We start from the raw sequence: 18,012 nt of genomic DNA on the forward strand, positions 1-18,012 counted from the left end.
CAAGTGACCCAACGCTCAGGCTCCTTTGAATATAATAGAAACCCTATGATCACGCCTTTATGTTGCTCAGGTGTGAATGGGGCCCTGCTCCCACCGAACATGCATATTGTTGTGTAAAGAGGCCACACGTTTTGTAACGCGTAACATGCGTGGACTGAGGTGAATGAGCCAATGGTGGCTGCCCAGCAAGTGTGGCAGAGGAAGAATTTATCCTTGACCTTGTTTATAACTGTTGTTAGCCTTCCAATGCTTCTAATGCCGCGCACACACGGTCAGAAATTCTGGCCAGAAAAAGACCGATGAGAGCTTTTCATCGGAAATTGCAACCGTATGCTCCATCGGAATTTAGCTGTCCGAATTTCCGCCAGCCAAAAATTGATAGCATGTTCTCAATTTTCCCGACAGAAAAACTTTCTATCGGTAATTCTGATCGTGTGTATGCAATTCCGACATGCCAAAAATCACGCATGCTCAGATTCAACTACGAGACAGAAGCTATTGGCTACTGGCTATTGAACTTCCTTTTTCTAGTCCCGTCGTACGTGTTGTACGTCACCGCGTTATAAACGATCAGAATTTGGTGTGACCGTGTGTAGGCAAGACAGCTTGAGCCGAATTCCGTCGGGAAAACAATCAGAGCTTTTTCCGATGAAAATTCCGATTGTGTGTACGCGGCATTACCGTGATGGCCAGCTATAGTTGGGGGGCAAGTGGCGTACCCTTTTTGTATCAGAGGAAGACTCTCTAGGCACTAGCGGAATTGGTGACTTTCCGAGGATGGGTAAATTTTTCTGGAAGTGCTTGTAGGAAATAAATAAAAATGATTTGGTTGCGGTAAGCTCGGTGACTGGTTCTCTTGCGGCAGCTATAAAAAGAGGCTGATGGTGAAGCTAGACTACAGGAGGATTGCCGCTTTAAGGGAGCAGTCCGGACTGGTAAGGAGGGGGGGGGGGTTGAGCTCCTGGGTTACTGCAGTTCACACTGCACGTGCCACAAGTAGCATACACACACATGAGAAGCGGTAAGAGATCTCCTAAGAGGGGCAGCTATTGTTTTACTGCCACCAGCAAGGACTGGGACGCGAAACTGCCACGGCGCGCTTCCGACAAGCCAATTAACCCTTTCACTGCCCCAGCAAATTCCTCCTTCTGCAGCGTGCTTCGCATTCGCAGAGCTGCCAAGTTCCCCGCCGGTACCACCTTTTATGTGCCAAGAACGAGCCGTAGACCTCTGTCACGCCAATGACGACGCACGCACTCCCATGAGCACAAATAATAGCGTCTTAAAGCCAAACTCCGGGTGCAACAACTTTTCATTTAAAATATATTCCCCCTCCATAGCCACAAAGGATAGAAATCCACTTTGTTAGCAGCAAATGCCTTTGCAAACCCAGATATTGCCTTGTAAAAGTAGCAGTGCTGTCATCACTGTGCTGTACATAGCTTGTGCAGAGAACAGAGCTGTGGGAGGGGCCTGGCAGGAGAGAGATGGGGAGCCAGTGGGATGGGCTGCAGATCATGTGACCACTGTGACAGGCAATCACAGTGGCCATGTGATCTGGAACTCTGCCTCCTGGCAATAAAGTCAGCTTAAAGGACTGCTGAAAAGCTTCAGGAACGTTCTATGTATAAATAAATGCATCCAACAGCGGGGGCTGTTAGGGGCGCAGGGGGCGCCGCCCCCCTAATCTCCATGAGGGGCACCGGACAAATAGATTTCTATGAGTTTTTTTTTTTTTTTTTTAAGCACAAGAGGCTCTAATTGGCTTCAAAAATGTTGAACTCGAGGCGCAGAGCACTGCGCCCCAAGCCCACCCACTTGTGACATTAATCAATATTCACTATTGTTATATAGTTACATAGTAGGTGAGGTTGAAAAAAGACACAAGTCCATAAAGTCCAACCCCATGTGTGTGATTATATGTCAGTATTACATTGTATATCCCTGTATGTTGAGATCGTTCAGGTGCTTATCTAATCGTTTCTTGAAACTATCAATGCCCCCCCCCCCCGATGAGACCACCGCCTGTGGAAGGGAATTCCACATCCTTGCCACTCTTACAGTAAAGAACCCTCTACGTAGTTTAAGGTTAAACCTCTTTACTTCTAATTCTAATGAGTGGCCACGTGTCTTGTTAGACTCCCTTCCGCAAAAAAGTTTTATCCCTATTGTGGGGTCACCGGTACGTTATGTCTTCCAGCTTCTCCTTCCAATCAGGACAGGGGGCGGGTCTTGAGACCAAATTGGCCGGGAGAAAAAGCCGGTGTTCCATAAGAATAGGCGACCCGAGATCGTCCTCTCCTTTCAGGCCGCTGGTACTTCACCCGGGGGCAGCTAGAAGGCACGCCATCCTGCCACGCCAGCGTGGATCCAGACAAGCAGCTCTCGTACCAGCAGCAGGTGGCCAACCTCATTCAAGACATGGGCCAGAAACTCGCCGTATTCTGACGGAACACTGCAACCTGGATGGGGTCTGTGCGGACCCGGCGGGGGGGGGGGGGGTTGTTTGCCGTCCCCCAAATAAAATGGAGCACCAGCCGCCACTGGCATCCAATGCTTATGATGCTCAACAGGGTGCTTGAATTTTACTATCCCCTAAAATCCCAAAAGGACCAGGAGGGGTCAATTCATTAGTTAAATAATGGCTAATAAAAAATGGTAACCCCCAATGAATTGACCCCCATGTGTGTATACATATAATAAGCAGTATGTATTGCAGCAAAAGTTCTTACATGTGTGAAAATGCTAGGGCCCGTTCACACTTGCCACATGCCAAAATGGTCCCAACCATTGTTTGCCAGCAGTAGGGCGGTGCCTTGCATTATGACATCACAAGGCATGTCAAAGCGGCATTGCATTTAACTTCTTTGTACCTCAGCTAGAGCTGCGATTAAGAAACCAATGGTGACTTCCGGTGAGCCCCGCTGCATTGCAGAAAAATGCAACCCACCTCAAGGCAGCACTGTGGGGTAAACAGGGCACATTAAAAAAAAAACTGCAATTGCCATTGATCAAGTGCAGAGAAAGACCAGTGCGTTTTGTCTGGTGAAAGGGCAAAAAAGACAAAGGTTTATTAGGCTATTTCCTGTCCTGGAAGAACATTTTTCATTGACTTAAAATGGAAAATACCACGTTCGGCCACTAGGTGGAAGTCATTTCTTATGGTACTTAGCACCATCTAGTGGCCAGATATGTTATTTTCCATTTTAGGTCATTAAGAAACCATATGTACAACACAAGAAAAAAGCCAAATAGCATTTGTTGTTCCTCCATTCGGACAGAACAAATGGCAGTGGACGGTGTCAATAGTTTTTATTTTTTACTATTTCTTTTATTATTTATTATTTTTTTACAAATTTTTTTAGCAGAAAAAAAATAGATTTTTTTTTTTTATTATTTAATGAAATACTAACGCACTTTCACAGGATGAAATGTAGAGAACTGTACTCTACATACACCTCATTAAGTTCTGGACTTATGTTGCCCTGCATTGAAAGCCTAATTAAAATGAATGGGTTGCCTTATGCCAGCACCAGTTAAAGTGGTTCTAAGGGCTGAAGGTTTTTTTTTTTTTTTACCTTCATGCATTCTATACACAAAGATAAAGAGGCTTAATGTAATATACAACCTCTCCTGAACAATTTAACTTGACAGATAATAAACCACATTTAAAACATCCGTTTTGCCGCATTTATATACCATGTTTAGCTGCATTTGCATTTAGAAGCATTTGAAAAAATATATAACTTTTTTTTTTTCCAAAATAGACAAAAATTTTAAACGCCTGTAAACGAAATGCTGCTAAACGCGGTTATGTCTGAAACGTCAGAAACTTCGGCTCTGAACTAATTTTTTTGCCTTCAAAGAAAAGCCTCTAAAGGACATTAACCTCCCTGGCGATAGGATTATTTCAGATTTTAGGTGCTGAAAGCGGTACAATTATTTTGCATGAAAATTTGGCATTTTATATTGTAGTCCTGTAATTCTTAAGAATAACTCACTTAAATCTGTCCAAACCAGAGTCTAGCAGACATCCCGGGTATGATAAAGTTTGAAAAATTAAATCATAAATTATAATATAATAAATAACTATAAATAATTATACCAAATAATAATATAATAATAATAAAAAAATATTCAATAATGTAATCAAATCGAAAACACAGAAATTTGCTCAGTTGCAGAATTGTCGCTGTCATTACTGTTCAGTATTTGATGACGGATCTCCCCACAAATCGCTATCCCTCAATTCCAATTTATTATCGCTGTTTTCTAGCTGGTCTAAAATAATTTTTGATGTAAAGGAACAGTTTTGGTTGGTATGGACAATCTCCAGTTTCCAGGCAGAAAGAACAGGTTTTATAATATAAAACTGCATGCAGGACACTGGGCAGAACACTAGGGACAAAGGGGAGGTGAAATAATTACATACAGCAATAGAATCTGTAAGATTACATTATACTGTATGTAATGTGTGTGTTTAACTTTTTGAATTTGGCGCCATTCTCCGTCTCCGTGCGTCGCAACGCTCGCAGGGAACGGAGCTCGGCGATGTGATAGATCGAGTGGAGGACGAGCCACTTGCACTGCGGTGGGACATCGCTGGATCCAGGGGACAAGGTAAGTAACCTTCTCCTGCATCCTGCGATGCGATCCTGAGGGGTTACCGCTAATGGTACTGAATTTTCCCCCCTGAGCCAGACTCGGGAATACTGCCGGGGGGGTTAAACGAACCTGTGTACATGTCCACATAAGATAACATTGGATGAGTTCAGGGGCAGCTAAAAAAAAGCGTCCAACTGCCTCTGAACGTCCGTTTACCAGCAGCGGTGTACATGAGGCCTTAAGGATGAAAAACCTAAGTCACAAAACAAAACAAGGCATTAAGTTGAAGCCGTAAGAAAAGTCGAGAGACTTTGATATTGACCTCATTGTTCCATGGTGAAGACAGCTTTTCTTTCATGGTGACTCAGCCTGCAAGGTCAGGGTCGTTGAGGATATACCAGGACCAAAGTGCAAAGGATAAGATAAGGAAAGCAATCACCCTACACAAGGTGCTGCAAAGCCTGGTAACATTATTGAAGGACAACGGTACACTTCTCAGTGTTAAAGGGGTACTCTACCTTTTGCAAAAAAGTTAATTCCTCAAGCCTGAAACTTATTTGAAGGGTTCCTCTAGAATTAAAAGTTTCTGAAAAGCTGCTCTAAGCTGTGAAACATCCACAACGATGAAGATAGACAGAGGTCATGTGATCTAGCCCACACCCAAGCTGACAATCACGTAAAAGAAGGTTACCTGCGATGAACTAAAATGTACTCTTTGGTTCTGCTGATAATTGTCCTACTGAAATAGTATTCCCCCGGCTTAGTCTGGGAACGATAGAGTAAGCGGGAGGCAAGGAGCCGCGGGGCATTGTATACACTTGGGCACAGTGCAGGACCAACAATGCACAGGGAATTTCAGTGCCAACTAGAAAGCGTTCTCGGCCCCCCATCAGAAATATGAAGTCAACAGGTATGTGGATATGAATGGAGGTAAGACATGGACATTTATTAGAGGTATTATGTAATGTGTGTGAGAATTTTAATTTTTGGGGTTAAAGAAAAACTTTTGGGCAAGTGGGGTGAGTTCAGAAATAATGTTATATATTTTTCTTTCCCAGGCATAATCTATTTTTTACAATGTAACTATTCAACATAATGTATCCAATGTATTCTAGGTGTCCAATACAATCTATCCAATGTATCTAATGTATCCAATGTATCCTAGGTATCCTATACAATGTATCCAATGTATCCTAGGTATCTTATACAATGTATCCAATGTATCCTAGGTATCCTATACAGTATACAATGTATCCAGGCAAAGTACAGACCCACACAGACAGCAGAAGCCGGGGTGAGAACAATCCCACATAGATCTATCACTCCAGGAACACCGTGCCCCTATCTTGCAATCAGCGCGTTCTGGGACACCCAGTTCCCGGCCAAGAAAAGACAACGGCAGAAATTCCTCATCTCTTGTATTGTCATGTAAGACCCTTGTCTTAAAGGCAAACCCGGATTTTAAGCAGCTTTGCCATAGCCTCCCATTATACTTTCCAAAATAAATTTTGGGAAGTATAATGGTCGGGTGGAAATCAGGTGGAAATTGAATCCAGAATCCCAGCACAGCGGGGCGAGAGGACTAAGCATCTCCTCTGATGCTTTCCAAAGTCATTTTACTACAATGACAGTACAATAAAGCAGAGCATGTCAGGAGAAGAGAGTTATAGAGGTAGGTGAAGAGTCCTCGAGCAGCGCAGAGTATTTCAGGAGAGGAGAGTTAGATAGAGGAAGAAACAGAGTCCACCAGCAGAGTAAAATATTTCAGGAGAGGAGAGTTAGATAGAGGAAGAAACAGAGTCCTCCAGCAGAGCAGAATATTTCACGAGAGTTAGATAGAGGAAGGAACAGAGTCCTCCAGCAGTGCAGAGTATTTCAGGAGATGAGAGTTAGATAGAGGAAGGAGCAGAGTCCTACAGCAGTGCAGAGTATTTCAGGAGAGGAGAGGTAGAAGAAGGAGCAGAGTCATTCAGCAGAGCAGAGTATTTCAGGAGAGGAGAGTTAGAAGAAGGAGCAGAGTCCTCCAGCAGAGTATTTCAGGAGAGGAGAGTTAGAAGAAAGAGCAGAGTCCTCCAGCAGAGTATTTCAGGAGAGGAGAGTTAGAAGAAGGAGCAGAGTCCTCCAGCAGAGTATTTCAGGAGAGGAGAGTTAGAAGAAGGAGCAGAGTCCTCCAGCAGAGTATTTCAGGAGAGGAGAGTTAGAAGAAGGAGCAGAGTCCTCCAGCAGAGTATTTCAGGAGAGGAGAGTTAGAAGAAGGAGCAGAGTCCTCCAGCAGAGTATTTCAGGAGAGGAGAGTTAAATAGAGGAAGGAGCAGAGTCCTCCAGCAGAGTATTTCAGAAGAGTTAGATAAAGAAGGAGCAGAGTCCTCCAGCAGAGTATTTCAGGAGAGTTAGATAAAGAAGGAGCAGAGTCCTCCACCAGAGCAGGGTATTTCAGGAGAGGAGCGTTAGATAGAAGAAGGAGCAGAGTCATTCAGCAGTGCAGAGTGTTTCAGGAGAGGAGAGTTATGCCGCGTACACATGACCGGACTTTCTGGCAGACTAGGTCCGACGGGATCAGTCTATCGGACATTCCGATCGTGTGTGAGATAATCCGATCGTTTTGATATAAAAAAATCAGACGGACCTAGACATAGAACATGTTTCAAATCTGTCCGACGGAGTCAATTCCTATTGGGAAAACCATTCGTCTGTATGCTGGTCCAACGGACCAAATATGACGCAATGGCAGCTATTGGCTACTGGCTATTGAACTTCCTTTTCCAGTCCTGTCTTACACCATTACGTTCAAAACGAATGGATTTTTGAACGGACTTAGTGCGTTCATTCGTGGGCAAGTCTGTTTGTTTGGAAGTCCGTCTGAACTCCATCGAAAGTCCTTTGGGAAGACCGTTGGACCTAGTCTGCCAGAAAGTCCGGTCGTGTGTACGCGACATTAGATAGAAGAAGGAGCAGAGTCCTCCAGCAGTGAAGAGTATTTCAGGAGAGGAGAGTTAGAGGAAGGAGGAAGAATCCTCCAGCAGTGCAGAGTATTTCGGGAGAGGAGAGTTAGATAGAGGAAGGTGCAGAGTCCTCCAGAAGTGCAGAGTATTTCAGGAGAGGAGAGGTAGAAGAAGGAACAGAGTCCTCCAGCAGTGAAGAGTATTTCAGGAGAGGAGAGTTAGAGGAAGGAGGAAGAATCCTCCAGCAGTGCAGAGTATTTCGGGAGAGGAGAGTTAGATAGAGGAAGGAGCAGAGTCCTTCAGCAGTACAGAGTATTTCAGGAGAGGAGAGGTGGAAGAAGGAGCAGAGTCCACCAGCAGAGTAGAGTATTTCAGGAGAGGAGAGGTCGAAGAAGAAAGAGTCCTCCAGCAGTGCAGAGTATTTCAGGAGAGGAGAGGTAAAGGAAGGAGCAGAGTCCTCCAGCAGTGCAGAGTGTTTTAGGAGAGGAGAGTTAGATAGAGGAAGGAGCAGAGTCCTCCAGCAGTGCAGAGTATTTCAGGAGAGGAGAGGCAGAAGAAGGAGCAGAGTCATCCAGCAGTGCAGAGTATTTCAGGAGAGGAGAGGTAGAAGAAGGAGCAGAGTCCTCCAGCAGTGCCGAGTGTTTCAGGAGAGGAGAGTTAGGTGATCCAAGAAACAAACGTTGTGTGAGTTTGGTGGACTCGTTTCAATATTAACATGTGTATCCTCCCTGGTAACGGAAGAACATTTTTGCCTCTCACCTTCCTCTTGTGTCGGTGGATGTCTCCTATGGAGTTGGCGAGACTGTTGGGCCCCAGTAACATCCGGGTGCTGCGGGGCCACTCAGCGCTGACCAGGTGGTGCTCCCCCATCAGAATCTTCCGGACACTTTCAGCCCCCGTCACCCTAATCAGGGGGCGGCCCAGCAAGTGAGTCTTGAAGACGTTTCCATATTTCTCTCTCCGAGAAGACTGGAAATTTGAGCCCTGCCAAAGAAGAAGAAGAAGAAATCAATGGAAAAACGAGAGGGGAAGACAAGGGGGGGAAAACGGTTTGGAGGAAAGTTAGCACTGATCCCATTACCCAGCATGCACTTGGTCTGCACTCAGGTAGCCCCTGAGCACTTGACTGCCAAAAGCTGCTAATCGGTCCTGAAAACTCTCATGTCTATGTAACTTTTTTATATGTTGTATGTTGTATACCAGACTTTCTCAACCTTTTCAACACGCAGGAACCCTTGAAATAACCTTTGGGTCTCGGGGAACCCCTGTTAAAAATATGCTATATCTACAACTCATGATACATCAGTGGGATGGTCAGTGGAAGAATGCTCCTTACATCGGTGGTCTTGGGGAAGAATTCCCTACAGATAGCTAAAAAGTTCATCGGTGTCACTGGGAACTTATCTGAGCGGCAAAAATTGGTCATTGTTTAAGGAACCCCTAGCAACCTCTGGAGGAACCCTGGTTGAGAAACCCGTTGATCCTTATTACCTATCATTACCTATAGTGTTCTAATGCTTATGCAACCTTTTATCCAAGAAATTCTTTAAAGATTAATTCTAAGCCAAAAATCGGCACTACTCATGAAGTCATCGTACATTCATAGAGATATGGGCAACATGTTCTGCCCCACTCTCATGTATATTTCTATTTTGTATTAAACTGCATAAGATCGGGTGCTATCTTAATGCATGGACACCCCTGGGCACTGTCAATGGGCCGCAGGTGCATGGGAGCCCCATGATAAGCTTGCATTGCATCATACATGCCACCCGTCCCGGATTTGCCGGGACAGTCACGCTTTTTACTAAACCGTCCCGGGATGGCCGTGTCCCAGGAAGCATCCCTGAACCTGTACTGTGCTGTCCTGATACCAGTATTGTGCCCTCCTGATCCCCCTGTACCCTCTTGACTCCTCCCCCACTATGCCCTTCAGCTTTCCTCCTGTACTGTGCCCTTATTGATTAACATTGATTTTTCTTAAAAGTACTAATGAATATATGTTTAATTCCATCAACCATTTATACTTTAGGTTTTGAGAGTAGGTACATACATTTGCACAGGCTAGTAGGGGTCCCATTGCATTACTTTGCCCAGGGGCCCATGATGCTATTAAGATTGCCCTGCATAAGGTTATAATTTTTTTAATAGCATTCTGACATCTAGTGGCAGTTTTGGGCAATTAGGACTTGTTTACTAATATGATTTTGGTATTTTCCTCTTCCCCCCTCCCATGTAAAGTGATTGTAAACCCATATATTTATATATATAATAATAAACATGCATACCTCCCAACTTTTTGAGATGGGAACGTGGGACACTTATTAGCAAAAGTATGTAGGGATAGGACACACCTCCCTGCCACGCCCCCTTAAAGGAGAATTATACAAAAAATATTAGTTAAACTTTTTTTTTTTTTACCACTACCATTCATTTATATTGGCTTTTGAAATTTTCAAATGCAGCAATTTAGAAATTGGATAAAAGGTTTAGCATCAGGAAACACTTTTTAAAACATAAATAGTGCTTTTTATATACAACTATATAGATCAGACCAAAATGAGGGACAAATAAGGAGGAAAGAGGGACTTTGTTCCAAATCAGGGACAGTCCCTCGAAATCAGGGACAGTTGGGAGCTATGAACATGTTATACTGCTCTATGCAATTGTTTTACACAATCCTCCTTTTCTTGGGTCCTCTGCCGGCTAATCCTAGCTGCTCCCCTCAAATTGCTTGCTGCGGAGGCACTTTTGGGGGCTCCCTCCCGAGCCGCGCTCTGTTTGTCCAGTGACACACAAAGCACGTCTCGGCCCTACCCCACTGTTCCCTCCTTACTGGCTGTGATTAACAGCTGTGGGAACCAATGGCTCCTGCTGTTGTCTCTGAGCCTATGAGGAGGGAGAGAGACACCGCTCTCATGCACACTGCTGAATTGAGATTGGGCTCAGGTATGTATTATGCATTAAGGTAAAAATAACCTTCAGCCTTTAGAACCAGTTTAAGGCCGGCCATACATGGAGCAAATTTCTTTCGGGCAACCACAGGTTGCAGGAAAGAAATTTGCTTGATTCTCCCATCAACACAGACAGTGTTGGTGAGGCAATCCCTCCTGCTGGGCCATTGTCTTCTCCCGGAGGGATGGCTTCTCCTGCCCTCCCCCGCCCAACTGCCAGGAGAAGGCAGTGATTATTCCTAGCAATAATCACAGGTACAACTCGGCATGCTGGTTGTACCAAACTCCGTTGATCGATCAACTTGGTACATTCAGCCTGCCCATACACAGCTCGAATCTTGGCTGGGTTCCTGCTGGCGCCTCCCCCCCGCCCGAAATAGGTGAACAGCGGGCACAATGCTGTACTTAGCTGTGTGTTAGCAAAGCGAAGGAATGCGCTTTGCTAACACTGAACCACCTCTCAGCCAATCAGGTGCTCAGGTCTTTTACCTGCCACCTGATTGGCTTAAACGTCAGGTGCTGTGATTGGACACCTGAGAGAGAGGACAGGAGAAGACATCGAGGAGCGTGCAGGACGCCGTCGATGACCCACTGTGAGAAAGGTAAGTGCTGAGTGATGCACACTGGCAGCATTTGATGGGGCACAGTAGCGGCAATTGATAGGCACACTGGCAGCATTAGATGGGGCACAGTAGCGGCAATTGATGGGTACACTGGCAGCATTTGATGGGGCATTGTAGCGCCAACTGATGGCCATACTGGCAGCATTTGATAGGGCACAATAACGGCAATTGATGCCCACACTAGCAGCAATTGATGGGCACACTGGCAGCATTTGATGGGGCACAGTAGCGGCAATTGATGGGTACACTGGTAGCATTTGATGGGACACAGTAGCGCCAATTGATGGCCACACTGGCAGCATTTGATGGGGCACAGTAGCGGCAATTGATGGGTACACTGGCAGCATTTGATGGGGTACAGTAGCAGCATATGATGGCCACACTGGCAGCATTTGATGGGGCACAGTAGCGGCAATTGATGGCCACACTGGCAGCAAATGATGGGCACACTGGCGGCAATTGATGGGTACAGTAGCTGCATTTGATGGCACAGTGGCTGCGCTTGATGAGCACAGTGGCTGCGTTTGATGGGCACAGTGGCTGGGTTTGATGGGCACAGTGGCTGCATTTGATGGTCACAGTTGCTGCGCTTGATGGCACAGTGGCAGCAATTGATGGGTTGTTGTTTACAGTTTGTTTGAGACCCCCCCCCCCCCCCCCCCAAAAAAAATAAATTTTTTTGAGCACCAGCCGCCACTATTGAAGAGTGGCTGGTGCCAAGTCAGCAGGTGACCATACTGCCCAGGCAGACTGGGTCTGAACATGTCAAAACATAACGCAGCATTTGCAACTGAACGCGTTTAATAAGTCCTAAGTCCTCTGAATCCAAGAATGGGAACATCCAAATTTTTCAAAATGTCGTGGAAGTTTACTTGATAGGGAAACAAAAAAAACACGATGTGAGTCCAGCTGAAAAGTAGCGAATATTCATTGAGTCGGCTCTCTAGCAACATAACCCCATGAATAAACACTTCTATCGACGCACCAGTGGGACAATTATGGAGGAGTGAGGGACGGGGGGGATCTAGGGGCCACAACGGGGACAAAGGGCCAGGGGAAGGACAGGGGGGGACTGTATTGCCCTACACACAGTCACCTCCGCCCTCACCTCTCCTGCTCCGTAGAACACACAAGCCGCCACTTCTTGCTGGGAATCTGCATTAAACATCACGACAGCGAGGAGCGCAGCACAAGGACTTATTGTATCCCCGGCCGCTGCACCGTGTATAATTTGTGAGGCCCCCCCCGGCCCCCCGGCCCTGTACAAGCCAACACTCTCAGATGTAAATAAGATTAACAAGCGCAAATATGATTTTATGCTGAACGTTCAATGATTTCCATAGAGCTCCCATACCCCCCCTCCCCCAGGGACAGCAGCCTTTTTAAAGGACAAAAAAACACTCCTAGGTGTCTCCAGTTCGTTCTAAAGGAAGGGTTGGCATCCAAAGGTTCTGTGTCCCTCACTGCAGAGGTCTATGAACAAGGGCGCGATAGTTCTGGGGTGGCCTTTAGAGGGAGCTGTAGACCTATCTAATGAGAGACTTGCCCTGGGGTCACCAAGTGATTGTTTTAGATACAAGACATGAGGATGATTTCATCTTTGGGTTAAAGATCTTGACTGCTTCCAGGAGAAGCCTCCTCACACCACTTATAACTCAGGTAGGTTGGTGTTAGTGGATGCTGACATCCACCCAGGGGATGGGGTCAGCAGGGCAGAGGATATGAGTCAGTAGGGCAGAGCATGGGGTCAGTGTGGCAGGGTATGGGGTCAGCAGGGCAGAGGATAGATTCAGTGGGGCAGGGGATGGGGTCAGTGGGGTCGAAGACAGGGTCAGTACGGCAGAACATGTGGTCAATCGGGCAGAGGATGGGGTCAGCAGGGTACAGAATTAGTCAGCAGGACAGAGGACAGGGTCAGTAGGGCATGTCCTGTGGACAATGGGGCAGAGGATGGGGTTAGCGGGATATAGGATGGGGTCAGCAGGGTATAGAACATGAGTAAATATGGCAGAGTATAGGGTTAGTGGCGCAGGGGATGCGGTCAGCAGGGCAGAGGATATGAGTCAGTAGGGCAGAGATTTGGGTCAGTGGGGCAGGGAATGGAGTCAGAAAGGCACAGGATTGGTCAGCAGAGCAGAGGACAGGGTCAGTAGGGCATGCCATGTAGTCAGTGGGGCAGAGGATGGGGTCAGCGAGGCATAGGACGAGGTCAGCAGGGAAGAAGATGGGGTCAGCAGGTTATTGTACAGATGTCAGTAGGGCAAAGGAGGGGGTCATTAGTACAGGGGATAGGGTCAGCAGGGCAGAGAATGGGGTCAGTGGGGCAGGGCATGGAGTCAGCAGGGCACAGGATTGGTCAGCAGCGCAGAGGACAGGGTCAGTTGGGCATGCCATGTGGTCAATGGGGCAGAGGATGGGGTCAGCAAGGCATAGGACGAGGCCAGCAGGTCAGAGGATGGGGTCGGCAGGGTATTGGATAGATGTCAGTAGGGCAAAGGAGGGGGTCATTAGTGCAGGGGATTGGGTCAGCAGGCCAGAGGATATGAGTTAGTAGGGAAGAGCATGAGGTCAGTGGGGCAGGGGATGGGGTCAGCAGGGCACAGGATGGGGTCAGTGGGGCACAGGACAGGGGTCAGTAGGGCACAGGACAGGGGTCAGTAGGGCACAGGACAGGGGTCAGTAGGGCATAGAATGGGATCAGTGGAGCAGGGGATGGGGTCAGCAGGGCACAGGATTGGTCAGTAGGGCAGAGAATGGGATCAGTGGGGCAGGGGATGGGGTCAGAAGGGCACAGGATTGGTCAGTACGGCAGAGGACATGGTCAATAGGGCAGAGCATGTGGTCAATGGGGCAGAGGATGGGTTCAGTGAGGCATAAGATGAGGTCAGCAGGGCAAGGATGGGGTCAGCTGAGTATAGGACAGATGTCAGTAGGGCAAAGGATGGAGTCATTAGTGCAGGGGATGGGGTCAGCAGGGCATGATGAGGGCATTTTCATATTTGCATAATCACTCCCAAGAGCCATCCCACTGCAGGCATCAGGAAGCTATGTACAACCGACTCCTACCACCAGCCATGATCTGCCTGCATTGCATAGAGAAGCTCAGAGACCCGGTGATGATATCTCTGGGTCTAACATTAGGCATGTCATGAAAATGGAAAGGTTTTCTTTAATAATATCATTAGCATGTTGATAAAGAAGGAAAAACAGGAACAAGGAAAGGCAAAAAAAAAGAGAAAACGAATAGATCTTGTAATTGTTCAGCAGATGAGTTTGAAGCTTTAGAAGACAACTCTGGGCTGGAGAATAGAATCAAACATTTGGCTTCTAATGCTACCAAGGAGGCACTGTGAGAATTTACTAAAACATGAGTTTTATACACACTATACTACCAAAAGTATTGGGACGCCTGCCTTTACACGCACATGACCTTTAATGACATCCCAGTCTTAGTCTGTAGGGTTCAATATTGAGTTGGCCCACCCTTTGCAGCTATAACAGCTTCAACTCTTCTGGGAAGGCTGTCCACAAGGTTTAGGAGTGTGTCTATGGGAACGTTTGACCATTCTTCTAGAAGTGCATTTGTTAGGTCGGGCATTGATGTTGGAAGAGAAGGCCTGGCTTGCAGTCTCCACTCTAATTCATCCTAAAGGTGTTCTATTGGGTTGAGGTCAGGACTCCGTGCAGGCCAGTCAAGCTCCTTCAGTCTAAACTCACTCATCCATATCTTTATGGACCTTGAGTCCTTGTTCACACCGGTGCAATCTGTCAAGCGATTTGACAGTTCCAAAATCACACCCCATTGCCAGCAATGGAACCATTCAACCTGCTGTGACTCATGTCACAGCGGCTTTGAAGAAGGTTCCTGCATGACTTTTTTTCCAATTTCATTGTGACTTGCATAGACTTCTGTTAAAGTCGCAAGCCGCAATGAAATGGGAGGTGCAAATTGCACTGACCTGCACAATTTTAAAGCCGAACTGGTGAGAACCAGGCATGAGGACTACTAGACAGCCTTCCCCGCCCTACTCAAAAATGTGAAAAAAAAAGATTTTATCTGGAGTTCCACTTTCAATAAAACCCATAAGTCTCCATTCACACTTGTGGGTCTCCAAAGTCCTGCATTGCGACTTTGATGCAACTTTGAAGCAACTTTGGATGGGTGTGCGACTTTGGCTGTTCCACAACTGTCGCATTGAGAAACATTAAAGAGGAGCCCCAGGCTCCCCTCCAAAAAATGAAAAGTCGGCAGCTACAAATCCTGTAGCTCCTGACTTTTAATATAAGGACACTTACCTGTCCAGGGATCCGGTGATGTCCCCACCCGAGGCAAATCTTAAATCAGCTTCAAGGCCAGGCGCAGGCATTTAAGGTAAGGGAATCTGGCAGTGAAGCCTTCCGACTTCATAGCCGGTTGTGGATAGACCCATAATCTTCTGGCGCCTGTGTGTGTCCCTAAAGGCTGTGAGGGGTAGGAGGAGGGGCCGAACAGCCTCAAAGATTGCTGCAGCGATCTGACCCGGAAGTGGGAGTGGGTACCTGTCAAAATCAGGTACCCGCGCCTCACCCCCCAAAAAAATTTGACAAATGTAGCAGTGGGGGTGGAGATGCAAACAAGCTGAACTGCACCTTTCGTGGGACGTTTTGAGATGCAACTTTTGAGAATTTACATTGCAGTCTATGGCACTCAAATCGCATTAAAGCAGCGCACTAAACCTTTTTTAAAGTCGTGGAGACTTTAAGTCCATTGAAACCAATGTGGCTGCGACTTGTAATGCGACTTTATTGTGTCCAAAGTCGCACGACAAGTCGGTCAAGTGCGAATGGAGCCTAAAGCAAAAAATCTACAAAGCAGTCTTCCTGCGTGCGCCACTCACCGTCCAGCGCAGAATATTGACATATTTAATTATAGAATAAGACTGGAATGGAATAGGATTTCGGCAGCCTGAGTAGGATTCCTGCAGAAGTGTTTCATTAGTGTCATAATATTTTTAGGAGAGGGATGACATCCTTGCTAATAACGGAGAGTTGGCAGAGCCGCCGGTACCCAGCGATGGCCCCCGTGTGCGATCTGCCAACTGGCCCCAGGCAGATACAGGCAGGTCGGTGTTAGGGCTGGGGAGGCTTGGCCGCGTAGGGGGGACTCGGCTCTGAGAAACAGAAGTGTCTGGCTCTGCAGACTGGCAGGCGGAATAGTGAAAGGTGCATTGTTTGGGGTGGGGTGGGGGGTCACAGACGGAGCTACAGTCAGGGTGTGAAAGGTCACAGAGGAGCAAATCGGCGTGATTACAAGTTTTCCCTACGAAGAGTAGGCTGAATGTCCTGGGAACTCCGCCGCTGTCTGACGCTTCGCACAGGCTTCGCGTAGGGCAAGGCGAGACTTAAAGGGCATTGTGAGACGTGAAATGATGGAATTTGTTCCTCTGCGGCTCGGGCTACATGGCCCGACCCAGCGCATGGCATTCACTGTGTCATTAAACACACAAACACGCCGAGACAGAGTAAAAACATCTTAAAGTTCAACCAGATTTGCGTAAGGTCTCCTAAAACCCCCCCATCCCCCCTCTCCCAGCGAAAATGCAAAAGTATAAAATACTTAGTTAAGAAGTCTTTCCTGTGTTTTCTTCCTATCGCTATTTCCTAATGTTGATGTCTCAAAATTCCAATGTAGAAAATTGGAGATTGGATTAGAAATTTGGTGCAATATAAGCACTTTTACATTGTACTCTTTCCCAACATTTTTAACCCAGTGGAACCCCAGAGCAAATTTATTTTTTCGATTTTGGGGAACCCCTGCTAAAAATAATGATTTGAGGGTCAGTAGGAAGAATGTCCGTTACGTTGTTGGCCAGCAGAAAGAACTAAACCCTTATAGACAGCTCAAGGAACCCCCAGCAATCTCTGGAGGAACCTTAGGTTTGCACAGAATTCTGGTTGTCTCTCCAAGGCTCTCCATGGGAGACTTTCCGCCCAAAAATTCCAATGCAGCAATTTGGAGATTGGATTAAAAATTTGGCGCAATATAAAAACTTTTAGGTGCTTTGCCAAAACTTATTGGCACTGCTAGGTCCTTCCACCACTTACAGATCGCTCTCTTTCCCAACATTTTTACCCCAGTGAAAATCCAGAGCTAATTTTTAGATCTTTGGGAACCAATGCTAAAAATAATGAATTGGGGGTCAGTAGGAAGAATGCCCATTACATTGTTGGCCAGCAGGAAGAACTAAACCTTTAAGCCCCGTACACACGAGCGGACTTTTCAACATCCAAAGTCTGACGGAATGATTCTGGCAGACTATTCGATCGTGTGTGGGCTGCAACGGACTTTTGATTCGCAAAAGTCTGACAGACTTTAGAAAATGGAACATGCTTCAAATTTTTCCGACGGAACTCCGCCGGACCCAGTTCCTACCGAAAAATTTGCTCATGTGTATGCTATTCCGACGGACTAAAACCGACGCTAGGGCAGCTATTGGCTACTGGCTATGAACTTCCTTATTCGAGTCCAGTCGTACGTCATCACGTTCGAATCCGTCGGAGTTTGGTGTGATTGTGTGTGGCCAAGTCCGCTCATTCGGAAAGTCCGTCAGAACTCTGTCAGAACTCCGGCAGAACTCCTTCGGAAGTCTGTCGGACATAAGTCCTGTTGTGTGTACGCGGCATTACAGACAGCTCAAGGAACCCCCAGCAACCTCTGGAGGAACCTTAGGTTTACACAGAATTCTGGTTGTGTCTCCATGGCAGTCCTTCACAACATTTTTACCCCAGTGGAATCTTTGAGGTAATTTTTAGGTCTTGAGGAACCCAGTCTAAAAATAACTAACTGGGGTCAGTGGGAAGAATACCTGCAGGAAGAATGAAACCCTTACAGACAGCTAAAAAAGATCT

At 46.6% G+C, this 18,012-nt stretch overlaps 1 protein-coding gene across 1 annotated transcript in view; it reads right to left on the bottom strand.

The window, feature by feature from the left end:
- CYP26B1 (cytochrome P450 family 26 subfamily B member 1) overlaps nucleotides 1–18,012 on the bottom strand; it is a 55,617-nt gene that overhangs the window by 24,263 nt on the left and 13,342 nt on the right. The window contains exon 2 of the mRNA XM_077478072.1: nucleotides 8,307–8,531. Within this exon, the coding sequence (XP_077334198.1) occupies nucleotides 8,307–8,531 (225 nt within the window). The remainder of the gene's footprint in view (nucleotides 1–8,306; nucleotides 8,532–18,012) is intronic.

The sequence above is a fragment of the Lithobates pipiens genome, unplaced genomic scaffold, assembly GCF_037356315.1.
Source record: "Lithobates pipiens isolate NorthernLeopardFrog02 unplaced genomic scaffold, aLitPip1_a1.2 Scaffold_13, whole genome shotgun sequence".
Taxonomy (NCBI): domain Eukaryota; kingdom Metazoa; phylum Chordata; class Amphibia; order Anura; family Ranidae; genus Lithobates; species Lithobates pipiens.